At 44.7% G+C, this 27532-nt stretch overlaps 1 protein-coding gene and 1 non-coding gene across 2 annotated transcripts in view; one reads left to right on the top strand and one right to left on the bottom strand.

The window, feature by feature from the left end:
- Positions 1-21846: 21846 nt before the first annotated feature.
- Positions 21847-21918, top strand: TRNAE-UUC (transfer RNA glutamic acid (anticodon UUC)). The gene has a single exon. It is a non-coding gene; the product is annotated as a tRNA-Glu (tRNA).
- Positions 21919-22849: 931 nt separating this feature from the next.
- Positions 22850-27532, bottom strand: part of LOC130830936 (O-acyltransferase like protein-like) — a 62177-nt gene continuing 57494 nt past the window's right edge. Inside the window, 4 exon segments of the mRNA XM_057698217.1 lie at positions 22850-22975; positions 23285-23427; positions 23603-23608; positions 26115-26295. Coding sequence (XP_057554200.1) covers positions 22850-22975; positions 23285-23427; positions 23603-23608; positions 26115-26295 — 456 coding nt within the window.

The following is a 27532-nucleotide window of genomic DNA, read 5'->3' as shown; positions in this document are numbered from 1 at the left end:
AGCTGCCTGTGCTGTTTCTGCCTGTAGCCCCTTCCCTCTGTCCATAAAAGCTCTTGTCCCCTGATTGTCAGCGAGGGGGGTGGAGGGAGAGTCGGCCTTCGGACAGGAGTCCTCCCCTTCCACCTCCCTCCCCAGTTGCTGGCATCCAAAATAAAACAAACTTTCTGCCAACCTTACCTCTTTATTGGCTTTTGAGCGGTGAGCAGCCGGACTCCGCATTCGATCACAGTACTGGGGGTAAGATTCCAACATATGAATTTCAGGGAGACAGAAGCCAAACTCGTAACACAGGGTGAGTAACCTGGACCAGTTTCTCAGCCTCTTAGATCCTTGGCTTCTTACCTCTAAAATTAGAACATGCCTATCTTGTGGGCACCTGTGGGGAGTGAATTTGCTGGCATACAGAAGACATTGGAGATCTCTCAACTGATCACAGGACTCCAAACTTCTTATTCGATTGCAACCAGATCAGTTTGGCCTTTGATGGTTTTATTTACCGTGTTGCACTTCTGTTTAGAGAAAAAGTTTTGCTGCTGTAGGAAAACAAAACACAGCGACGTAAGAAAAGTGGCACATTTTACAGGAAAGAGTCCTACACTAAAATCAGAAAAACAGGGTCCAATCTCAGCCGATCACATTCTAGCCAGCAGGGTGGCCCTGAGCTTCAGGGCCTCCTATGTGACATGGGACACCTCCCAGCCCTTTGTGCTATGTGGAGGAATAAGCAAAATAATTTATGTAAAAGCCCTTTATGAAATGTATACTGTGAAAAAGAATGTAATGCGCTGTCCTGCCACACTGAGATCAGAAATACGGGAGGGCTTCCCTGCACAGCCGAACCAGTTCTCTCTGATTGGCAGCTCTGTGTTTTTTTTGGTCTCATTCATCATCAGCTTCATTATTTCACGCTGATTTACAGGGCAGAGACCTGTAAAGCCCATCTCATTCATTATACCTTGTGCTTCTGCAAAGTCAGTATAAATGTTTCAGGAAAGCTCAAAAGTCTTCAGAGTCAGCTTCACACCCATAAACTAAGCAAAGTTCTGGGGTCTGCCTCTCCATTCAGCCAAAAAGTGAGAGCAGGAGGCTGAGTAGAAGAGAGGGAACAAGGTCAAGAAAAGTCAGGGTGCCAAATGCAAAGGCTTTGAGACTCTGTGGCTCGCAGTGGATTCTGGGGCTTGGGGGGCTCTTACATTCATGGCTCCCAATGATTCAGAGTTGTTCCTGCCCCAAACATCCATGTAACCCCAAAGACCCTCCAGGGAGAAGAATCCCGATTCTAACCCAATTCAACTAAACTATTTTCCACGGATCAGGCCAACCGCAGTTATGCAAATCAGATGCCTTTTTCAATGATGACCAAGGTGAGTCAGGACCTGTAAGAGCCGTGGGAAGAGGAATCCAAGGCAGATCCATCTTTAGGTGCCCATGGAATGGTCTGGAATGAGAGGCGCTTACTCGTACAAGAGATCAGCCAGGCCGACCCAGAAGCCAGGTTTTAAATACCACCTTTGGCCTTCCAAATCCACCCAACCTCAGCAGATGTCTCTCTCCCCATTTTATGCAGACTCAACACAATGGTTTCTCATTTCCATCCACACCAGCTCCAGCTGGCTCTTGTCTCAGGTTTTTCTCGGGCTGGGGATTTTGCTATTTCTTTGACTCAGATTTCAGCATTCACTCTTGACATTTCCTTCCTGACCAAGGCCCTTCCCAGCCAAACTCAACTCTCCTTCAGCCTGTCTACCCATGTCTGATCCTAGCATGGGTGCCAGTCCCTGGTTTCAACACTCCTGCTCAGTCCACAGATTCTAGAAAGACTCTTTCAAGAACAATGGGATGATCAAAATCAGATCAACAACCAGGACTCCATGAGAAAGAGGGGGTTTGAGGCAAACCAGGTAGAAAGTTAAGACAGAGCCCTGAGAAGAACTTGGACATTAGGGAGGAAGGCAGGACAGTCCGGGGTTGAAGGACAATACAATTCCTGGTTAAGCAGGAAGCTGGCAAGACTTCCCTGAGGACCCAAGAGAAGCAGGTCTGGAAACCCGGGGACAAGTCTGGCCATAGTCCCAACGCCATATCGTGTGCCCAGCTGTTGAACAGACAAATGACCCTGGAAGTGAAAAACAAGGTGGCCCTGACCCTAACGCAAGCGTTTAGCCCATCAGAGGAACTTTTTCTAGAACTCTTTCTCAGGGAAGGGTCAAGACAATGAAGAGAGGAGGCGGGTAATGGCACTTGCCTGGACATGGGGAAATGGTAAAGGCAGGGATGAAGGCAGGGCCTGGACACCAGTCTCCACTTGGTCCCCTCCCTTCCTTAACGCTCAGCCAGGCCACGCAAGGGGTGTTGGAAGCAGCCCCATGTGCCTAAGTGAGCCGCCAGCCTTATTCTAGGTCCCAGTTCTAGTGAGGGTGATGTTCCTGAAGCCAAGGAGCAGGTATCAGGTGGGATACCCAAGGCGTCATAGCCTCTGTCTGGATTTGACCATCTTTGTTCTTGGAGCCTGCGATGTACTGCGCTAAGGACTGCCTTCTATTCTTTGTGTGAGTTCTGATTAAGAGCAAAGGCCCAGGAGTCAGCTGGCCTTGGTTCAAACCCTGCTCTGACCTTGGGCAAGTTACTTCACTTCTCTGAGTCTCACTTTCCTCAACTATATTATGCAAATTATAGCAGTGACTTTGGATTGGGTATTCAGTCACATAATCCATCTTAAAGGGATTAGCATATCTTCAGGTACATGGTAGGCCCTCCATCCACGTTAACGCCTTCATAGGCTCACTTCCGCACCTGATAAGAATATCACCCCCTCCCCTCCCGTCTGGAAACATCCCCCATCTTGCTTAACCAAACTCACTCTCCTGTTCACAGCAGCAAGTGCAAGTTCTCTCTCTTGTGGTGGACCAGAGCAGACCCCATTAGAAACTGATCATGAGAGACTTGTTAGACTCATTTCTGTTAGTGGATGAAAGGAAATCGTGTTTAGTGGATGAAATGGGAACCACCCCCCTACCCCCGTCTAAGGTACAGGTGCAATTAGCTGCCTGTTCACGGGTCAGAGAATTAAGCAGCTTGTTCTGCATATGCAGAGGGACCAGTTTTTTGCTTTTATGAGATATGGTATAGAAGTAATGTGAATAAGCTGGCTGACCAGAGAAACACTGGAAATTGCACTCTTTCAGAGCTGATCTGCATCTGAATTCGAGAGGAGCAGAGTAACTGAGAGCAGATGAAATGGATGTTACAGAACTCGTAAACAGCCAGCCAGCTCTGCCCACACGGCCAGCCGTCAGGCAGACTCTGCTGGGATTGTGGGGAGCAAACGTGTCTGTCTCTAATTGTTGCTCCAGGAAATGCTAAGTACTTATATTGGTCCATATATTAAATAAGTAGACATGGACTTCTGGTAAACTACATTAAAAAACTTTAAAAATCATATTTTATTGAAGCATAGTTGATTTACAATGTTGTGTTAATTTCTGCTGCACAGCAAAGTGATTCAGTTATACATGTATATACATTCTTTTTCATATTCTCTTCCATTATGGTTTCTCATGGGATATTGTACATAGTTCCCTGTGCTATATAGTAGGGCCTTGTTGTTTATCCATTCTGTATATAATAGTTTGCAACTGATAATCCCAAACTTCCAACCCATCCCTCCCCCATCTCGCCTCCCCCATGGCAACCACAAGTCTGATAATTTTTTTATATGCCTGCCATTATTGAGGATTTTTTTCTTTTTTATGAACTCATAGACACTTTTTTAAGTAAAAAAAAAGAAGAATTTTCCTATCAGATGTTTCAGAGTTATCATTTGTTTTGTAACATCCAAATCAACAACAGAAACATGAATATAAGACATGAAGTGATAAAGTTACTCTGGAAGCAAATTTAAAGAGACGGGGGAAAATTAATGTCTAATGATTTTTGATGAGGCATTCATTGATGAATGAGACTTCATCAAAACGTCTAATGATTTTTTTTAAAAAAATCCTGGAAGTACACACACCAAAATGGAGGTCATCTCTCCACCACTTTGGGTAGTACGATTGTGAGTGATTTTATTTTCTTTGGTTTATTTCTTTTTCTTTAGCTTTCATTAACCTCTCCAAGTGTTCTGAATTGAGAATGCATGTTCCTTCTTTTTAAGGACTTATTGGGAGCAATTTTAGATTCACGGCAATATTGAGCAAAGATACAGCAATTTCCCTTATGTTCCCTGCCCCCACACTTGTATAGCTTCCCCCATTATCAACATCCCACCAGAGTGAGACATTTGTTAACTGATGAACCGATACTGACACGTCGTCGTCACCCAGAAGTCCGTAGTTTGGTATTGTATTGCATATTCTGTGGGTTTGGACAAATTCATAACAGCATGTATCCACCAGTACAGTATCACATAGAGTGGTTTCCTGCTCAAAAAACTCCTCTGTGTTCCACCTATTCATCCTTCCCTTCCCACTAACCCCTAGCAACCACTGGTCTTTTCACTGTCTCCATAGTTTTGCCTTTTCTAGAATGTCATATATTTGGAGTCATACAGTATGTAGCCTTTTCAAACAGGCTTCTTTCACTTAGTAATATGCATTTAGGATTTCTCCATGTCATTTCATAACTTGATAGCTCATTTTTTTTAGCACTAAATAATATTCTATTGTCTGGACTACCAGTTTATATATTCACCTATTGAAGGACATCTTGGTTTCTTCCAAATTCTGGCAATTATGAGTAAAGCTGCTATAAATATTCACGTGCATGTTTTGTGTAGACATAAGTTTTCAGCTCTTTCAGGTAAATACCAAGTATTGTGGTTGCTGGATCTTATGGTAGGAGTATGTTTAGCTTTGTAAGAAACCGCCAAACTGCCTTCCAAAGTGGCCGTACCATTTGGGATAATAGTCCTTTATCAGATGTGTCTTTTGTAAATATTTTCTCCCACTATGTGGGTTTATCTCCTCATTCTCTTTTCAATGTCTTTTACAGAGCAGAAAATTTTAATTCTGATGAAGTCCATCTTATTGATGTTTTTTTCATGGATCATGCCTTTGGTATTGTATCTAAAAAGCCATTGCCAAACCCAAGAGCATTTAGATTTTCTCCTACGTTATCGTCTAGGATTTTTATAGTTTTGTAATCTACATTTACATCTGTGATTCATTTTGAGTTCATTTTTGTGAAGGGTATGAGGTTTGTATGTAGCTTCTTTTTTTTTTTTTCATGTGGTTGTTCAGTTGTTCCAAGGGCTATTTGTTGAAGAGATTATCTGGACTCCAGGTATTGCCTTTGCTGCTTTGCCAAAGATCAGTTGACTATATTTATGTGGGTCTATGTCTGGGTTATCCATTCTGTTCCATTGATGTACTTGTCTATTCTTTTGCCAATATCACATTGTCTTGATTACTGCAGCTTTTCTAGTAAGTCTTGAAGTTGGGTACTGTCAGTCTTCCAACTTCATTCTTGGATATTGTGTCGGCTATACTGTATCTTTCGCCTCTCCATGTAAACTTTAAAATTACCTTGTTGGTTGCCTCTTTGAGAAGCTATGCATGGTTGTGTTTCTGAAACCCCTCGGGCCTCTGTGCGGTGATGGCCCCAAACCACGAGCCCAGGCTCCCCAGCTCAAGAGGAGGAGAAAGGTGGTTTCCACACAGGATATGGAGGGGCCCAAAGTGAGTGGTCACTGAATACTACCTATTATTAATAGTCTTCTTGTAACATGGTGAAGGCAATAAGTAAAGGGTGCAAAAGCAAAACAAGAAGAAATTAGTTTGTTGATATTCACAAAATAACTTGCTGGAATTTTGATGGGATTGGACTGAATATATAGCTCAAGTTGGGAAGAACTGACATTTTTAAAGTGTTGAGATTTCCTACACACAAACATTGAATAGCTCTCCATTTACTTAGTTAATTTCTTTCACCAGCATTTTATAGTTTTCTTCATATAGATTCTATACATACATTGTTAAATTTATACCTAAGGATTTCATTTTTCTCAGTGGTAATGTAAATAGTGCATTTTTTTGTTTGGTTTTTGTTGTTGTTGTTGTTGTGGGGTTTTTTGTTTGTTTTGCCATGCCATGTGGCATGCGAGATCTTAGTTTCCTGACCAGAGATCGAACCCATGTCCCCTGCAGTGGAAGCACAGAGTCTTAACCACTGGACCACCAGGGAAGTCCCAGTGTTGTATTTTTAAATTTCAAACTCCACTTATTCATACTGAAACAAGATTTTATTGGAAAATGCTTTATTTTTGTATATTGAATGAAAGGTGACTTCTTTTGTATATTAACGAATGATTTATTTTTGTATATTAACCTTGTATCCTTCAATCCTGCTATAATCACTTATTACTCCCAGTTTTTTTACATATATAATTCGAAAAATGTTCACTCTTGAACAGTTGTTTGAAATTGGTCTTCTGGGATGGAGACACTTCGGTTCACATTCTCCCTACCTTCCTATTGATTATGGTAAAGAAAGCCCCCACATTTATGTGATTGCCAAGAAGTTTCAAGCAGAGTTGGTTCTAGGACCTTGCAGGCGGATGGGAGGTAACACTGGGAAAGAACAAAGAGTGTGCAGCAGTAGAGGGAGGAGAAGGCAAGGGGGAAATCTGTATCACAGGACCACACAAAGCTGCTCTAGCAAGGAGACTCATCCGTCGAATGTTTAAAGAAAAAACGTCTCATTCTCATGAGATGAGTTGCAGGAAGGCTCCCTGCTGTACCTCTTATGGCATTGGCACTGTAGAGCTGGTCAAGGATGAGTCTTTGTCACGTCCAAGGTCCGGGCTGCAGGAAGAAGGAAAGGCACAGGAAGCCAGCAAAGCAGCTGTCACATGTCCCAGCTGGTGGCGCACACCACTTCTGCTCATCTTCTATTGGTGGGAGCCTGGTCACATGACTATACCTGCAAGGGAGGCTGGGAAATGGCACCCCACTGGGCAGCCAAGTGCCTCGTTATTAAGTATCTGCTGTTATGTGCCTGCTGTCGTGAACGAAATAGAACATGGATGCTGGTGGAGAAATAATAGTCTCTCTCAGAAAGAGGGAAAAGGTGAAAAGATCAGTGAGAAGATCGAGACAGGAGTGAGAGAGTGAGAGAGAAATGCGGATGGAGAAGAAGAGAAAATTATAAGTAGAAGAAAAAAATCCCATTTGCTGAGGGAAAGCCCTGGGGTTTTTTTCTGACCAGTCCCTGCAGCATCGTAGCCAGGCTCTGGTTGTTATTCTGCAGCTTGGCGTCGGGGGAGATCTGGGACGATAGTCGGGAGGGAGGGCCTGGTTTATTGCTCTGGCCGTACCAGCCTGTGTGCAGGTTCATCTTATAGCTTCTAAGTTTGTGCTTCAGACTTTTAAAATTGTTTTCCTTTTGTTCCCTCTTACTTGACCGCTTTCATCAAACAATTTCACCAGACAACTTGAACAGAGACAGTAATTGAACACAGATGATGGAAAGGCGGGGGGTGGGGGGTGGGCGGGATTCCTTGAAAAAGTCTAGCGCACATCCTTCCCGTCATACGGCAGTTTAACTTTTTCAAAAACTTCTTACAGATGATGTTTCATTTCCTTTTTATAATGTAACTGCAAGGTAGCAAGAGCCACTGTTAGCAATAAGTCGTGCTGAGGGCACAGCCCCTGGGGGCACATGCTTGACTGGATTCCCAGCTGCGTGATGTCAGGGAACTCGCTCAACTCTTCTGAACTTCATTTCCCGCAATATAAAATGGGATATTAACAGCATCTACTTCAAATGTTAGTTAGAACCTATTTCAAAGGGTTGTTGTGAGGATTAGATGAGGTAATCTTGTCTGGTACATGGTACGCGCTTCACAGGTGGGAAAACACAGGCTAACTCAGGTGGCTCGCTTAACGTTCAAAATTAGGTCTTCTGACTTCCAGTTCTACTAATCCTCAAGGCGGAGATTTTGTGGGGCTCAAACAAGACAGGGAAGTGGCTCGCGGGATGAAATGAAAATTAAGATTACAAAACAGCACAGTCTCTCTCACAAAGACGGAAAAGGTGAGAAGAGAATGGAGAAGAGAAAATTACAAGTGGAAGAAAAAACTCCATTTTCTGGATCCGAGAGAGAAATGCAAGGAGTAGAGACAGCTATGAAACAGAAAAGAGCCAGGAGAGTAATTCGAGGAGAGTAAAGGAATAGAGACGACCAGGAGGGGCATGGTAGCTGTCCAAGGTAAGAACACCCCAAAGTTATCACTTTACAGAAAAAGAAACTGAGGGACGAGGCAGTCACCCGCCCCTCCGGCAGCCAGATCTGCAGAGACCTGGAAGGTTTCACTTCGCACTGGGAATGTTCTCATTCGGGCGGAGCTGCCCATCGGCAGTCTGCATCACAAGCTCCCGGTAATACCTTCAGCAAGCAAAGCACTTCGCAATCTTCCCCCGGCAGGTCCACGGCGGCAGTCAGCTAGGCCCGACCAGGGGAGGGAAGAAAGCACACGCCACGTGTCACAGCATGTTCTCCTCTCTTTTGTTGTATTTTAATCCCTCTAGGAACAGGAGACAGATAACCTTTCAATAATCTGAAATCCCAATAAAAAGAAATGCCCTCTGAAAAGTACACAGTGTTTGGGAAGGCTTTGGTATTTAAAGATTTTCATCAGTTCTCCAATTTCTCTGTGTGCTTTGGAGGCCACGAGAGGAGTAATATTAGCTGAATAAAAGGTCACTACCCCAAGAGTTGTTTTTAGCCAAATGAATTTGCCATAGCGGGGTGGAAAGCTCTAGATAGATATTCAGTTGCTGACACTACTCTAGAGCAGGTGCAACTTATCATTTCTCACACACCCAGGCGAGGGAGGGAACGCTCTTACTCTAACCTTGCTTGAAAACGTTTCTCTTCTCTGTTTTTATGCTTTTTCTCTATTCTCACTTTCATTTTCTCTATCATTTACTTCCAGATTCATCTGGCTTTGCAACCATGAGCTTCCCCACTTAAATGTTGCTTTGCTAGTTCTTAAATTTGAACGTGCATCACAATTTCCTGAGGGCCTGGGGAAACACTGATTACTGGCCTCCATCCCCAGAGTTTCTGATGCAGGTGGTCTGCAGTGGAAACTGAGACTTTGCATTTCTAACATGTTCCCGGGTGATGCTGCTGTAACAGGGACCAGGCTAGAGAGAAGCACTTGCTTAGACAAAGCTCTGCCTTAGCCAGTGTCACCAGATCACTCTGCTCTTTTGTCTTAAGGACAGCTTCATCATCAAGCTTGCAGGACTCCATTCAAGACCCAAAGATGCACTAATGAAGCTTTTAAGGGGGACTGTGGAAGTCAGTCTGAGGGCTGGGCAATGCCACAGAGCACCAAGTCTTGAGCCTCTGATCCCAAGTGGTCCCAGAGGAACTTGAAGATTTCCTCACTCCTCAAGTGGGTGTGAGTTCCATGTTTCCTTGGGCTTGTGATATCTCTGGGCTGGTCCCCACAGTCAGCTTTCATCAGAGGTCCTGGAGCCCCCAGAGCAGCCTGGAGCTGAGCAGTTCCCCCAGCCATACTCTCACCAGGAACACCAGCACCTCCACGAGGTCTCCATCACCAAGGAGGGAAGTCCAGTGTCATCCTTTAGCTTGAGTGGGGGTGGATGTGGGGAGGGCACATCCAGGCATTTATCTGATGCAATGGGTGTTAGAAGATGCAGGAACTTTGAGGTCAAGTCTGACAGGCAGTCCTCATATTAAGGACTGAAAAAAAAGTGAAACAGTTTCATTTCAGCATCCTCAGGAAGAAGGCAGTGGAAAGGACTGAAAAGACAGAAGTTATTTTCAGTTGAAAACTATCAGATAGATTAGAAATAACAGATATATTTCCAAAAGGATTAAGTGGAAACCTTATTTTTGTCTTTATGACATTCTAAATTTCCTAGTAGGCTGGAAACCTTGAATACTCTGATGCTTCTAATTCACAGTTCAAGTCGGCAGTTTTCCTAGGAGGCTGCTGGTGAGTTTCAAAAGGCAGTGGGGCCCTGCACCGGTCTCGCAGGTGCTGCCCTCTTGTGGCCACTTGAACACATTGCAACTAAAACTTTCTCGTGGATTCTGCACATCTATTTCTTCAAATCAGACGAATTGATTTCTCCCACCAATGGGAGGAAAGATCATGAAAATATGCCATGACACAGATCCACAGGTCTGAAACTTGCGATGGCTATGTTGTTTCATAATGTTTTGCAAGCAGAGGAGGTAAGAGAAATCATCGAGGCAGGTAATAGAGATATTTCTAGACTTTGTTAAGAGAAAATTTGGAAAGTAAGAAAAAAAAGTTCGTATATATGAGTATATATATATATGTCTGTTGTATCGTATATATGTTGTATGTATATGAATATATTGTGTATCTTACCATGTTCTTCATTTTTGCAAATTATAAGTTCCTGCTCAGTAACTGTTGTGTTGGGCTTTATCACAGAGATAGATCCTCTGTTAGGCAGGATATATTTATGACCAGAGTCATTTATTGCTTTAATTTACATACTATTTAGAGCAGTGATTCTCAAAATATGATCTTGGTACTCACCCTGCCCCAACCCCCACAACCCAGAGTTCCCGACAGCATTCCAGGGGATCCACAAGGTCAAAACTATTGGCATAATAATACTATGACATTATTTCCTTTTTTACCCCCCTGTTCCCTCATTTACACTGGAGTTTTCCAGAATCTACACGGCATGTGAGATTGCAACAGACTGAAAGCAGTAGCTGATAGAAGAAGCACATATATCTTCTATTAAACTGGACAATACAGAGGTTTGAAAACTGTGACACAATGGCATTCTTCTCAATAATTCTGGTTTTGAAAATATAGGTACTTTTTCATAAAAATATGTTATATTTGCATGTAATAAATTTATTGTTGTATTTAAGTAAAGTAATTAATAAAGATGAATTTTTTTTCAGTTTTAGTTTCTAATACAGTAATATCAATAGGTATACCCCTCATAATAAACAAAGGCTCTATGGGGCCTCAAACATTTTTGAAAATGTTAAGAGGTCATGAGATCAAAAGTTTAAGAACCACTGACGTGGAGGAGCGTGGGACCGTGGGGTTCTTCCCGAAGCTTAGTTTGCACACATGTCCTGGGCACTGATTTAATATTCAGTGGAAGGTAGAAGTTAGATAAACACAAAAATTCTGCTTCTTCTGTAGTAGCTGCTGGAAAACCTCTTGGACCTGCTTGGTTCTTTGCGGCTGCTTCCTGGCCATGGCTATTCATATGACCAGATGACTAAGAAGAAGAGGTTGATTCTGAAACAAGGCAGAAGACAAAGGTATTATAGCCCCTCACAGGGGTAGCCCTGCAGGACAAAGAACTCCTTGCAATGAGCAGAACTTTGAGTTCCTGAAAGGAGAGATGTTCAGAGGTACGGTTCTTCACTAATTTCTGGGCAGCAACCGTTTGGCTGGATGATAGGCAGCTTGGAAGCAGCAAAACTAGAGGAAGTATTGAGATGATCTGGGGGGAAGTTGTATGTGGAATCCTCCCAGAATGAGCCTCATGTGTGACAATAATTGTATCCCATGTGACTGTCACCAAAGGGTACCACTGCATATGAGGCCTTCAGTAAGCAGGTGAGCAAGATGGCTGGTGCAGTGGATGTCAGGCAGCCTCTCCCTGTGCAGCCAGCAGGTCACCTGGTTGATGACTTTGCTCATGAGCAAGCACTGAGTTTCTGGAGAAGGAGGTGGAAGCAAGGTTGGCATTGAGCTTTTGCTGCTCCTGTTGCTCTGGTAACAGGCAGTGTCGGGGGAGGTACCCATAGGCAGAAGCCTCCTGGTCCCAGCCCCTTCCTTCTCCTCATCCCTCTCCATGTGATGGGCACTGCTTTAATATCCTGTACTCCTAGGACCATATTTTGGGATGTCCTTCAGTTTAGTGTCAATATCAGTGTTTCTTTCTTTAAAAAGAATTTTTTTTATTTTATTTATTTTTTTGGCTACATTGGGTCTTTGTTGCTGCGCGCAGGCTTTCTCTAGTTGTGGTGAGTGGGGACTACTCTTTATTGTGGTGCGCGGGCTTCTCATTGTGGTGGCTTCTCTTGTGGAGCACAGGCTCTAGGCACATGGGCTTCAGTAGCTGTGGCCTGTGGGCTCAGTAGCTGTGGCTCATGGGCTCTAGAGCACAGGCTCAGTAGTTGTGGTGCACGGGCTTAGATGCTCCGCGGCATGTGGAATCTTTCCGCACCAGGGCTCAAACCTGTGTCCCCTGCATTGGCAGGCAGATTCTTAACCACTGAGCCACCAGGGAAGTCCCAATATCAGTGTTTCTTAAAGTGTGGTCATCAGAATCGCCTGTTTGCTAAAATGCAAGAAGTCAGGAACATGATTTTTCTCAAAATCCCCAGGCAATTCTTACCTTCGCTAAACTTTGTCACATTGTAGCCTTGAACAAAGGAAAGTATTTGAGGTCTCTCTCTGTCTCAGCTATAGTCTGCCCTCTTAGTTCAGTTTTCCAGTCTTAGGACTTTCTCTTCCCTAGGAACTGGCCCCAGGAATCATCTCTTCTTAGGGGCAGAAGCCCCACCAGCAGCAAGGTGGAGCCTTACACTTCAGGAGAACCATCCACCAGGTTAGCTCAGCCTTAAGGTTCCCATGAGAAATATTCCCGTCCAAGAACACAGTGGGTTGAACCCTAAACCCTCTCTGCCATCCCAGGAATCAGCATCATGATGGAGCAGTCAGGCAGCTGGGGAAAGAAGGCTGGAGATCACGTGCTAACCAGCCACTCCTCTCCTAGGCTGGCCTAAGATTCAGGCCATCAAAGGCGACACAATTCCTAGACTCCCAGCTGGGACGGCACAGTCTGGGGAGAGAGGAGCTCTCCCTTGCAAATCCTTTGCAGAAAGCGTTTTCCTGTTCTCTCCAGGGTACAGCTTTCTGCAGCCACTCAGGCAGACACGACCGCTGGCATTCCCATCAGGTCCCTCTGTCCCCAGCTCCCCACCTATTCCTTGATGAAGTCCGGATGATAGTTGCTTAAACCTAGACACTCTCAACCTCGTTATGCTCTTCAGCGGGATCATTACAACCTGCCTCATTTCTCCGTAGGGAATAGTAACTGACAAGACAGATTTCTGGAGCTGGGAGTGGTTACTTCCCCAACCAAATGTCTACAGGTCAGGCCATGCTGGAACACAATTTCTTGGATCCTTAACATTTGATGACTGGCCAAATAGTGTTTTTCTAACTCTCCCAACAGCAGGCCCTGAAGGGCAGAATATCTAGTTAACAGGCTCCTGACCCTTATAAGACAGACCCTTATAAAATTCCTCCTAGGGTTTTATAAAGTGAGATCATGGGGTATGATTGCCCTTCAGTGCAGAGGTGGTAGGAGGGGGTCTAGTTACAAAAAAGACCCTTCTTCACGGGACTTCGCTGATTGCTCGTGTTGGATACTGATTTGCTGTATTTTAAAGCACATTTGTCTCAGGTCCAGTCTCTGTAAAATCAGACATTTCCTAAGATGGGGCTTCTCCAGGTCTCAGAAGGCTTTCCGAGGCCATGATCCTCATTTTATGTCAGAGGAAGGATTACCAGCTCTCTGCTCACAAGTGCATCCCATTCCCAGCATTGATCTGGAAACCACAGGGTGCTAACCTCTTCAAGGGTCCTCTGAGCTTTCTGACCCAGACCCGTGAAGACCCTGAGCATGTCTGCAGAACCCGGAGGGAGCGAGGGGGCCTCCTGGGGGGATGTGGGGAGATGGAGAGAAGCTATGGAGGAAGCAGCACATTCAGAGGAGCCCTGGCTTCTCAGGTCTAGTGGTAAGGCCCTCCCTTAAGCTTCCTTTGTCCTCATTTTCCTTCAAGTGTTGAGGAAAAGCAAAATTCCTCTTAAAATCCTCGAGGAGTACAAACGTGGTAAGTCTTTCCCACCTTCAAAGCTCATATCACATGGCAGCAGACAAACTTCTGGAAAGAATTTTTCATAAACCCCCTGCGAGGTTAACCCTGCTCATCTGAAAGCCACGAGAACACAGTGGCTGCAAGCATGGCCGCAAGCATGGGCTCCGGACTCACGCTGCTCGGGTTCACATCTGGTACCCCGCTCGGCCACGGCCTCGGGTAAGTGACTTGTCTCCACGCCTCGGTATCTCCATGTGCGAATGAGGGTGAGAGTGGTACCTAGAGCGCTGTGTTGGGATTAAATCATCCTTGGTCATATACCCAGAGAAAACCATAATCCAAAAAGAAACATGTACCACAATGTTGACTGCAGCACTATTTATAATAGCAAAGACATGGAAGCAACCTAAATGCCCATCAACAGATGAATGGATAAAGAAGATGTGGCACATATATACAATGGAATATTACTCAGCCATAAAAAGGAATGAAATGGAGCTATATGTAATGAGGTGGATAGACCTAGAGACTGTCATACAGAGCGAAGTAAGCCAGAAAGAGAAAAACATACCGTATGCTAACTCATATATATGGAATCTAAAAAAATGGTACTGATGAACCCAGTGACAGGGCAAGAATAAAGATGCAGATGCAGAGAATGGACTGGAGGACACGGGGGTGGGGGAGGGCGAAGGGGAAGCTGGGATGAAGTGAGAGAGTAGCATTGACGTATATACACTACCAAATGTAAAATAGATGGCTAGTGGGAAGTTCCTGCATAACATAGGGAGATAAACTCAATGATGGGTGATGCCTTAGAGGGCCAGGATAGGGAGGGTGGGAGGGAGTCGCGGGAGGGAGGGGATATGGGGATATATGTATAAATACAGCTGATTCACTTTGGTGTACCTCAAAAACTGGCACAACAGTGTAAAGCAATTATATTCCAATAAAGAGCTTTAAAAAAAAAATCAGCATTGGTTTCTGTCAAGTGCTTAGAACAATGCTTGGCATGTCATGAGCCCTCAATAAATATAGCTTATTACTGTCTTTCAAATCTCAGTTTAAGGCTAGTTTCCCAGAAATTCCATCTTCAGCCTCCCAGTTAGGGTCAGAGTTCTCAGCTCACTGTAATCAGGTATTTGGGGCGTGGCCTACTATCGCCCTCACCTGGAACACTGTGAGAGCAGAGACAGCAGAAGTCGGGTGCCGTGCTTGTCAACGGTGTGTCCTCAGTGCTTCGCACAGTGCCTGGCACAAAGCAGGGGCGAATAAACACTTGATGACAGTACAGAGGAGGGGGTGGTTGAGCGAGTGAGTGCCCGCCTGTGTCCGTGAACGAATGGAGGCTACCTGCAGAGAGCCGGCGTCCCCAAATCCCTTCATGAACTCACAATGGCAGAGACCTTTGGCCAAAGAATGCCCAGGGGTTGAAAGGCTGAGGATGGCTCCCAAGGGAAACCTTTTAGGGACCCTCTTCAGGCACAAGAAAGCTCACTTTGCACCAAAGACTGTTCATGTCTTGGAGAAGCTGCTATTCACTCGTGAATGTCATATATCCAGACTCTGCGATGTAGAACCAGTCCTCTCACTCACTGAGTACAATGGTTCAAAACTACCATTACTGGGACCTCCCTGGTGGTCCAGTGGTTAAGACTCTGTGCTTCCACTGCAGGGGGGCGGGTCTGATCCCTGGTCAGGGAACTAAGACCCCACAGGCCACGTGGAGAGGCAAACAAACAAACAAAACACCACCATTACTCATTAGAAAGCTTTGGGAAGTTTTGAGGAAAGTCCAGATTGCTGAGTCCCACCCAAGCTGCAAATCTCCAGGAGTTTATCCTGGGAACCTGTATTTTTTAAAAGCACCTCAGATGATTCTGCTTCAAGCAGCCTGCACAGACCAGCATGTGAGAAGCACTAATCTTGTCAGATTTTGTCATTTTTCAGAGAAAGAAACAGAGGCACACTGACACCATATCAGGATGGAGAGCATGATTTTTCTTTTAATGAACAACGAAGTGAACTGATAACTTGCTTGGGACCAGAACATATGATATAAGATGTGCCTTTCCAGTAACAGCACATAACACACATGATACATGTTCGGGCTCGTTAGCTTGGCTGTGAGGCCTGATTAAACAGCTCTGGCAGCACCGCCTCCCCCTCCCACTGTGAGCAGAGCAAATACTAGGTTGTTTGGCAGATTCGGTCAAGTTCCCGCCTGTAGACTTCACACACCTGGCTCAGGCATATTTACCAAGTTCAACACAGAATGACCCAATGTTACTTGTCGAAGTGCTGACAGCCCCAGACACGACCTCAGTCCTTCCTGTGCAGGAGCTTTGAACCTGAGTGTCCTGGTTTGCGTGAACCCAGCAATCATCACCATTGTTCTCTAACTCAGAGTTTTCTCAACCTGGGCACTCCTGACATTTTTTACTGAATAATCCTGCGATTGGGGTCGGGAGGTGGCTATCTTGTGCACTGTAGGATGTTTAACCGTATCCATGGCTTCTACCCACCAAAAAACAACAAAAAAGGCCTGCAGATGTTGCCAAGTCTTCCCTTGAGAGGCAAAATGATCCCCCTCCCCTATCGAACACTGCTCTAACCTTACAAATTCACCTTACAAAGAACTCAAAGAACTCACAGCATGAGATCAGGAACTTACACTGACGCTTTTTCCCCCTATGGAAAAAATACAAAAGAACATTTCTATGGACTTCATGAACAAGATCCGAAAAATGCAAGCCAAAAGGAAAGGACTGATAATTTTGCCTACATTAACAGGTAAAGCATTCATATCATATACGAAGTTTCCACAGCCTGGGAGAACGTATTTGCAACACAATCGATAAAGGATTAGTCTTCAGAATACATAAAAGACATCTCAGCATCAATAATAAAAAGACAAACAGCCAATAGAAGAATAGGCAAAGGATAGGCAGGCAGCCTGGGAAGGGGAAATTCTAAATGGTCGAAAAAACACGCATGGAAAATACTCAGCCCCACTGGTAGACACGGACATGCAAAGGGAAGTGATGAGATGCTACCTTACACTCATCCAGGACTTAACAGTAAATTAGCAGGTCAATAATACAAACTGTTGGGGAGGACCTTGAGTAATAGCATCTATCCCCAACCACCACTAGTGGAGGTGTAAATTTCAAAAACCCTGTTAGGAAACTGTGTTATTATCAGGTAAGGTTGAGTTATACACCCTATAACCCTGCAATGACTCCCCTGACTATAAACCCTGGAAAAGGAATGTAACTCCATGAGGAAACACACACAAGGAGTTGGTTACAACCATGTTTGCAACAACAAAAAACTGGAAACAAACCAAATATCTACCTACCCACTGGTGGAGATAAACATTTAAGGCACACATGCACACAATATAACACCGTTAGCATTCAACATGAGTGGGCTAGCTAGGTGAACTACGTTTAAAAAGGAAACTCATATTTTGAAAGGATATTACCATATGGATCCAATGACATAGTGTTTAAAAGCAAAGAACATGCTATATACCATTGATAGACACATGCATGTTATTACTAAAAAATATAAAAATATGGTGGTCAAGTGGTTAAGACTTCCCCTTCCAATGCAGGGGGTGCAGGTTTGATCCCTGGTCGAGGAGCTAAGATCCCACATGCCTCAAGGCCAAAAAATTAAAACATAAAACAGAAACAATATTGTAACAAAATTCAATAAAGACTTTAAAAACGACCCACATCAAAAAAAAAATCTAAAAAAAAATGTGAGTGGAACTCAGATGGGAAGGAAGAAGCAAATGGGATGCAGAGAGATCTATAATTGTGCTTCTAATGTTTTATTTTTTAAACAAAAAGAAACACATCTAAACGAAAAGTGGCAAAATGTTAACCTACGTTTATTAGGCATGATGGCTACGTGGGGGTACCCAATGTTTCATTTTTTAGACTTGTTTGAATATTTTAAATATTTTATATTTTAAAAAAATTAAACATTTAAAAATACATGCATCTGGAAACAATAAAGCTATAGGAATCAGAAGCAGATAGTTACTCTCTAAAAGTTGGGGGTGGGAATAGAGGTTGACTATAAAAGAACTCCAGAAATTTTGAGGGGTGATGGAATTCTATATCTTGCTTATGGTGGTGATTACACAACCGTATGCATTTATTAAAACTCACTGAAACATAAAATTCATGCTTGAATTTTATTGTATATAAACATCTTAATTTTAAAAAGGAAAAATGAAAAAATATTACCTAATAATGGTAGGAAGAACTCTAAATAACACTGTACTCTCACAAGACTAACAGAGGTGAGGACGAGAAGGACTTTCTCCTTGAAGCCCCACCCTCCTCCATCCTCAGGGAAGACAATCTTTCCTAGAAATCCCCAGCACACTTCTCCTTACACCTCATTGGTCAGAGCTGGGTCACATGACCACACTTGGACCACCCATTGGTAAAGGCACACAGGAGGATGAAACTGTCTTATCCTAAATATGAGTCTTTCCCTCTGTCTGGGCACATTGATACTGGAACAATTGCAGAGTTTGTTTAGCAAGAGAGGAGGGGACACGAATGTGGGTAGGTTACCAAAAGTGGCTGCCTCTCAGCCTATATCAGCACAGCACTGATTTAAATTTCACTTGGGGCATAGGGACTAAAGTTCTAAAGGCTTCTCACCCCTTCAAATGTCCTGGGACTTCTCAATTTTGAGCTTCATTGGCAGGGGTTTGGTTGGGTCATTTGGGGGGAAGAGTCTTATAAAATTGAACACATCTGAAACCTAATTGAGAGAGCCTACCTATCTGTAAAAGAAGCCTCCTGAAAAAAACAGACACAAAAACTTATCTAAAGGAAGAAAGGGTTGATTCCATCACTGTGTCAACTGACATTTATTTAACACCACCTGTGTGCCAGCCGTGGTGGTGAGCTAGAGACGTACTGGTGAACAGGACAAAGGTAAGGAGGAAGCAATTGCCACTCAGACTGCCTCCATACCAGTGCCCACAGACTCAGTGCATCCAAGGGAGACAGACCTATACTAGAAAGAGGAAAAACTGCAAGAGCAGTTTCTATAAAAACACAACAGGGACTTCCTAGGTGGTGCAGTGCTTAAGAATCTGCCTGCCAATGCAGGGGACATGGGTTTGAGCCCTGCTCCAGGAAGATCCCACGTGCCAAGGAGCAACTAAGCCTGTGTGCCACAATTACTGAGCCTGCGCTCTAGAGCCCTCGAGCCACAACTACTGAGCCTGTGAGCCACAACTATTGGGGCCATGTGCTGCAGCTGCTGAAGCCCGAGTGCCTAGAACCCATGTTCCACAACAAGAGAAGCCACCACACTGAGAGGCCTGCACACCGCAACCGAGTGGCCCCCACTCGCTGCAACTAGAGAAAGCCCATGTGCAGCAACGAAGACCCAACACAGCCAATAAATAAGTAAATAAATAAAAACAAAAAACAAACAAACAAAAAAAACCATGATAAGCACCCAGCAGCCCTGCGTCCAAGCTTGTATGAGAAAGCACAGATGGCACGGGCGAGGGCATTTATCTGCCGGTGGCATTTGTGGAGACCATTTGTGCTTTGAATGGACGCAATGGCCCTGAGCACGAAGGCAACCCAGCCCACGTCCTGTGCAGACAAGTCATGGGAGGAGGTGGCATGCTTTGGAGAGTGGCGTGGGGACATTAGCCAGTGTAGGAGGCTCTGGCCACCACCAGCAGATCTCAGCAGCAGCTCTGGTGGCCGAGAGGGGAGGGGTGGGGCGGCCGAGGAGAGCCAGCTCATTTAAAACGGAAATAGCAGAGCCCAGGTCTTCTCAAAATAAGCAAGATGTCCCTGGACTCTCCCAAAACCAGTCAGGAGGAATTTAAGGAGGGCTGAGTTCCTTTAGATCTGCCAGGGGTGACCCTATACTGTTGCTGTGACCTGTTTTTATCCACAGGTCGGTACTGAGGGATGAAACACGGATTTCAGAATTTACGAGGAATTAAAGGAGATACCCAATTGACACTTACTCTACTCTGATCCGCTGCCTCTATAACTTTGTTTAACTTTGTTATTATACACACGTGAAACATACACAAAAATAAAGAAAATAGTGTAATGAGGTCCCACGTACCCAACACCAGCTTCAAAAACTATCACTAAATAGCCAATCTGGTTTCATCTATCCCGCTACCCCCCAATATTATTTCGAGATAAATACTGCATTTTATATCATTTTGTCCATAAGTATTTCAGTAGGCATCTAACAGATAAGGACTCTAAAACACATAACCACAATACCACTATCACATTAAAAGATTAATACATCCTTAATATCATCAAATACCCAGGCAGCACTTAAATTTTCCATGGTCTCATAAATGTCATATGCTTTTTTACAGTTTGTTAAAGAATCCAAATAAGGTCCATACATTCTATAAATCTTAAACTCCTAGGGAATTCTGTGTTGAAACAATAGCCAGAACCAAACTGGACTTCTTTATCCCTGCTTTATGTTTTGTTAAATTGCCGTCGTGGGTAGAGTATTTTTTTCTCATTAAGAAAACGTTCAAAGGCTTTGTTGGTAATTGGAAAGCTGTGTCCAAGGGCCCCGGGTTTCCTGCCTCATAACTAGAAGCACTTGGCAATTGGACTGCGGAGCAATGTTGGCAGGCAAGTCATTACCCACCAGGGTCCACCGGGATTGCAGTGTTCCTTCTGTAAATGCCACCCACCCTCAAGAGCTCCTCTGAAGCCTAATTAAGTCAGAGGGTGCGGTGCGGATTGGACACCAGGGGGCGCCCGAAGAACTCGATGAACTTCGCAGTTGCCCCAAAAGCCAACTTGGTGCACGTTTTATTACAGACTGAACACACCCAGGTGGGTCTTGGCTCCTCACTCAGGTCAGATTCTGCCATCAGAGCAGACCAGACCTCAGGGAGTTGTGGCTCGTTCCCCAAGGCCGGCTGGAAAAGGACGAGGTTAGCTCTCAGCCGCCCTGTCAAAGGAGGTGGGGCTTCAGCCCTCCCCACCCCACAGTGGTCTTCCTTGTAAATCCACTTAAAGGCAGAGAGCCTACACAGATGGCGAGCATTCCGTGCCAATAAACTCCTGGTAACCCCATGGTTGTTAATAAATCCTCTGCTTATTAAGTACACAAAAGGCATTATTATAAATAATGTTAGACATATATAAGTAGGAATGGTCAACGTGAAATTACACACCCAGGAAGGAATACAAGCCTGAGAATCGGGACAGTCAGGTTCTCCACTTGGCCCTAAAAGCCTTACCCATCTCTAGGCCATGTTGCTGGAAACCAAGGAGGTTGGGATAGAAGCCGCTTACTAGGGTCTCTTCCTTCTCTGTTAGAGGTTGTGTTGGGGGACTGTGTTCATTTGCTAGGACTCCTGTAACAAAGTCCCACAAACTGGCTGATTTAAAACAACAGACGTACATGTATAACTGATTCACTTTACTGTATACCTGAAACTAACAACACTGTAAATCAACTATACTCCAATAAAAATTTAAATAAATAAATGAAATGTGAATCTGAAAATAAATTACTGAATAAAATAAAACAACAGAAATGTATCATCTCACTGTCCTGGAGGCTGGAATTTCTAAATCAAGGTGTCGACTGGGCCATGCTCTCTCTGAGGGCTCTAGGGGAGAATCCTTCCTTGCCTCTTCCAGTTTCTGTGTTTGCTGGCAGTCCTTGGTGTTCCTGGGATTGCCGATCTTCTCCCTGTATCTTCACATCGTCTTCCCTCTATACACATCTGTCTCTGTGTCCCGGTTTCCCCTTTTAATAAGGACCCCGCTGATATTGGATTAGGGTCACCCACTCCACGACCCCCGTGATCTCATTTTAACTTTCTATCTCCAAATAAGTTCACTTTCTAAGGTACCAGGGGATTAGAACTTCATATCTTTTTCAGGGAACACAATTCAACTCACAGACCATCTCAGGAATCCCTGGTGGTTCAGTGGTTAGGACTTGGCACTTTCACTGCCATGGCCTGGGTTCAATCCCTGGTCAGGGAACTAAGATCCCACAAGCTGTGTGGCATGACCAGAAAAAAAAAAAAAAAATCAGGGAATCCCTGGTGGCGCAGTGGTTAAGAATCCGCCTGCCAATGCAGGGAACATGGGTTCGAGCCCTGGTCAGGGAAGATCCCACATGCCTCGAAGCAACTAAGCCCATGCACCGCAACTACTGAGCCTGCGCTCTAGAGGCTGTGAGCCACAACTATTGAGCCCACATGCTGCACTACTGAAGCCTGCATGCCTAAAGCCCCTGCTCTGCAACGAGAAGCCACCGCAATGAGAAGCCTGTGCACTGCAACGAAGAGCAGCCCCTGCTCACCACAACTAGAGAAAGCCCACGCGCAGCAACAAAGACCCACTGCAGCCAATAAATAAATTAATTTCAAAAAAATCGTAGACCATCTTGTAAGATGAATAAAGTTTGAAAGGCCTTTCATGACAAACCCATGAACGGTACACACTAGAGGGTCATACCATCTAGGATAAAGTTACGAGTCTACAAATGTATCATAATAACAAAAACAATTATGATGTGCAAAACAACATACTGTGATTTTACCAAGAAAAGTAAGCATTATAACCTAAAGTACATTAAATTTACTACATTTGATGTTTTCGTATGATCACTGATATAGAAAATACATGCAGGACAAGACCCAAAAAAATCCAGATTTTTTTGCTAAAAAGTTATACTGGAGTGCAATTATTGTGCTACTAAACAGATGATCACAGAACTCTTTTATACAGTAAACACTCAGAACTGCTTTATATATTAAACGCAGAGACCTTGTATACCTTAAACATTCACAAAATCTGATTCACACCCTATGAAGAAACACAGGCGTTTGTTACATAAACGAGGCCACCCCTGCCTTTGCCCATCACTGCCCACAAAGGGCCACCCACTCTTGCAGATTTTACCGGAAGCTCATGGCCCTGCAGGCACTGATCCCAGCAGACACTGCTTCATTTCCTGACGTGGTTTCTCAATGAACAGCGTCAGGGCCAGCCCAGCGATGCAGGTCAGCAAACAGTGTCCAGAGAAAAGATAAAACTAGAGAGAAAGAGGGGCAGAGTGGACACAGTCTTACTACAAGAGTCCTATTGTGTTTGGATCTTAAAGTGCACCATCCTAGCTGTATGAAATAGATCTGTAAGAGAAACGGCACTAAGCACTAAAAATCAAATAAAGAGAAGGAAAGAAAGATATTATCCTGTGCTGACGTCCTGCCTCCAATAAAACAAAGAACAACAGGCTTTTGACAAACAGAAGATAAGCTTCTAACAAAACTAATCGTTTGCACTGTTTCAGGGGAGAACACCTCATAATGCTACAACGAGCTGAGAGCAGGGGCTGCCTCACCATGTTGATGTCCGTGTGGTGAATAAGCGTCTCCTGAAGCCCATTGTAGAGGATGATGAGGATGGGGTGCACCAAGTAGCAAGCGTAGCTGATGCTGGCCAGGAAACTCCAGATACTGCAGGAAAGCAGCCTGAGCACCACACCTGGAGGGGACAGGCACAGATTCATGGAGCCACGAGCCCCTCCCTGGGCCTGGGAAGATGCGATGTCATTACCACTCCCTGTGGGTTCTGCCCCTAAGTCTGTGAACATTCTTCTAAGAAGGGCTTTATTCATTATAATTTTGAAGAGAATGTACTAAAACAAGGACAAAAAAACCCCCAACTTCTCATTGCAGGAATATGAAAATAATAAGAGTTGTTAATATTGAGTTTACAACCAATTTACTTCCTTAGTGTGGCCAATTTACTTCCTTAGTGTGGTTTTAACCTCTCTGAGCACAAAACATTCCACATGTAAGACAAGGTGCAAAGTCCCTTCACTAGCCTGGGGTCTGCTTCAAGGTGCACCGCATGAACTGCTGGGCCTTGGGACGAGGCTATTAACATTGTCTGGCCTCAGAGCCTTCACCTTCTGTAACTTGGTATAATTCTACAACTGGGTATCCCATATGATATTGATGAGCCACCTGTGACTATTTAATTTAAATGAATTACAATTTAAAACAGCGAGAAATCTCTCTCCAAGACCAATGGCTCTCTGCAGTGGGCTGAATAGTGGTCTCCCAAAAGCTTTGTCCACCTGGAACCTCAGAATTGGAAATAAGGGCCTCTGCTGATGTAATTAAGGTAGGGAATGTGAGGTGACATCACCCTAGATTAGGGTGGGCCCTAAATCCAAAGTGTCCTTGTAACAGAGAGAAAATGAGATGCAGACACAGAGGAGAGACATGGGGAGAAGGCCATGTGGAGATGGAGACAGAGATTGGAGTGATGTGCCCACAAGCCAAGGGATGCTAGGAGCGGATGGAAGATGTTCCCCCTCAGAGCTTCCGGAAGGACCTGCCAACACCTTGATTTTGGATTGCTAGCCTGCAAAACTGTGAGAGAATCAATTTCTGTTGTTTCAAGCCACAGGAAAAAAAAAGAAGAAAAGAAAAAAAGAAGAAAACATCCAGAGTAATCTTTCAAAATCACAAACCAGATCATGTCACATGGCATTTAGAAAAAAATCCCTGCATGACGTGACCTCTGCCTTCTTCTCTGTCCTCACTCCCATCTCTCTCCCACCTTGATCTTTGATCCCCATCTCACTGGTCTTCTTGCTGTTTCTCTCACCCACTAAGCATATTCCAGGCTAGAGAACTCTGCTTTAGCATTCCCTCTGCCTGGAGTGCTTTTGTATCACATATTTGCAAATGCACCCCTAATCCAGTTACCCTCTCACCCCTGATTTCTTTTTTTTTTAATTTTTGGCTTTGATGCACAGCTTGCAGGATCTTAGTTCCCTGATCAGGGATCAAACCCACGGTCTCAGCATGGAGCCATAACCACTGGACCACCAGGGAATTCCTCTGATTTACTTTTATTTACTATATTTATCTGCATCTGAAATTATATTACAAATGTATTTACTTAATATAGCTCTGGATTCATCGCCTATGGCTACTGTAACAAATTGCACAAACCTGATGGCTTAAAACAACAGAAATTTATTCTCTCATCACTCTGGGGACCAGAGGTCCAAAATCAGTATCACTGGCCAAGATCAAGTTGTTGGCAGGGTCACGTTCCCCTTAGAGGCTCTGGGGGAGAATCTATTTCTTGTCTCATCCAGCTTCTGGTGGCTTCGATATTCCTTGGCTTGTGGTCTCATCACTCCAGTCAACATCAGCGTCTCTCTCTGCCCCATCTTCATGTCACCATCTCCTCCAAGTGTGTGTCAAATCTCCCTGTGTCCCCCTCCTATAGGGATACATGTGATTGCATTTAGGGCCCACCCAAATAATCCAAAATAATCTTCCCTTCTCAAGATCCTTAACTTCACATGTGCAAGTTCCCAGGGGTTAGGACCTGATAACTTGGAGGCCGTTATTCAGGCTACGAGAGTCTCCTGGTCTCTCGCTTCCCCTCCCCCACTGCAATCTCCTACAAGAGCGGGATTTTTCTTGCCTATTGTGTTATCCCCCGCATCTAGAGCAGTGCCTGCCATAGAGCAAGCATTTAATAAGTATTTCATGTAATCAAGTGAATAAATAGAGATGATGCATTTACAGTGCATTACAGACAAAAGGTGCATTTACAGCCTTTCTCTGTCATTTGCTGACACCTCAAGCACCTCATGCCAAATAGAGAGGAAAGGGAGAAAGAGTCGGGTGACTTGGACAGATATTTCTAATCTGGAGAAGATCCCTTTGTTTCTATTTAAGGTGTTTTTCTGCCTGATTCTGAAAGCCGGGCTCAACAGAAACAGTGTCCCCGGTTATCAAAGGGCTCAGGGGGACGCTGGGAACTATTCTGCCTCAGATGAGGAGACCAAGGCCAGGGTGGGTGTGGTCAGTACTGTTGTCCCAGCGCTGGTAATTTTTTTTTTCTCAAAACATTACCCTACCTGTTCTTTTCCAATTTCTAAACTAACTTCATTGGAGAGACTGCACATTTTTCTTTCAGAACCTGTATTTGTATATAAACCAGTGTAAACATCTAAAACAGAATATGTGAGTGGGTTTCCGCAAGTATGTAGACAAATTGGTGTTTTTGAGTCAATACTAGTCATTCGGCAGCAAATAAAAGTCTCCCTATGGACACGTGTTTTCACATTGTTGCCTTTAACAGACCAGTGTGTGAGCCCCGAGCAAGCCCCATGCTGCATCGCTGCCTCCTAGCTCCACAGCCTTCCTGACATGCAAACAAGGCCCAGCCCACGGCCGCCACCCACAGGGTCCAGTGGGGGGCCTGGTAGACAGCAGCGGCCACTGAAGCGGTGGCAGCGGTGTCATCCACCGTGTAGGCCAGAGCGACCGCTAGGAACGGGGTCGGCAGGGAGCAAATCCACCCCAGCAGAGCCTGCACCTGCGGGGAAAGGAAATTCACTGTTCACAGCCCATGTTGGCCGTCGTGTAGTTAATTCCTTTCCCACTCCCTTTTTGTGTGTTATGCGTGACTTTACGAGTCTGTTTGTAAACCTCAGTCAATGACCAAATTTGACTGAAATACAAGGTTCTGATTAGTGGCTACTAGGGTTAGGGTTGGGGTGGGTAGGGGACAGTGGGGTGTGTGACCATGAAAGGGGAGCACAGGGGTGGTCTCTGTGGTGGCAGAGGAGTTCTTTACCTTGATTGTGGTGGTGATGGTGACACGAATCTACAGATGTGACAAAATTGCACAACACTGTACGCACACAAATGAGTGCACATGAAACTGGCGGATCTAAGGTCTATGGACTGTGCCAACGTCAATGTCTTGGTGGTGATCGTGTCCCATAGTTACGTGACGTTACTGGTGGGGAAACACAGGTCAAGGGCACACAGGCTCTCCTCTGCTATTTTTGCAACTTACGGTGAATCTTGAATCATTTTTAGGTGAACGTTAAAAGAAAAAAGAAAAGGTAATGCTCTAACCCACTCCCACTACTCCTAACCTCCCATCTGTTCCTTAACCAAATGAGGCTCCTTGTTGGGTTCTCCTCTGCCCCATAAATGTGAGGGCCCCCAGCACACAGACCATACGTGGGCCACACCCATCACTGGGACATACAATGGTGGAAGGAATGGGAGAATGGAGACGTTCTCAGCTCGAAGAATAGCCCCAAGAGTTAAATTCTACTACTGGACTCAATTCGAGATCTTAGATGTCACCTTACTTGGCCTTTTTCAATCCAGACCTGTCTTCCAAGGGTGTCTCTTGCTTCTCTGTTCCAGTTCTCGAGGTGCTTTGATGACGTCTACATCAACTTGAACTAGCATCTTATCAGTCTACAATCTTGTCTCTAAAGAGAAGCTCTCCCCTCCTTGGGTTTCAGGTTCCTGCCCTAGGTTCCAGCTACAGGAAACAAAGTCCCTTCCTCGGGGGTTCTCCATGAGGCTCCTCTTAGCCTAGGGTCGCCTTCACTCTTAGAATTCACACTGTCTCAGCTCATTCCCACCACGTGGAATATGCCTCAGCTGCCTCCAGCTGGGACTCTGTGTTCTTATTTTCTGGCTTCTACAGTTTACACTTGGCCTACTCGTCCATTCAAAGTCATCCCTCCAGCTCAGCTTGACTTTTGTTCTAGCTCCATATTCCCTGGTCCTGACGTGGTCCTCAGAGT

Source organism: Hippopotamus amphibius, chromosome 11 (assembly GCF_030028045.1).
Source record: "Hippopotamus amphibius kiboko isolate mHipAmp2 chromosome 11, mHipAmp2.hap2, whole genome shotgun sequence".
Lineage (NCBI taxonomy): Eukaryota > Metazoa > Chordata > Mammalia > Artiodactyla > Hippopotamidae > Hippopotamus > Hippopotamus amphibius.
This window is presented reverse-complemented; position numbering and strand designations above follow the sequence as displayed.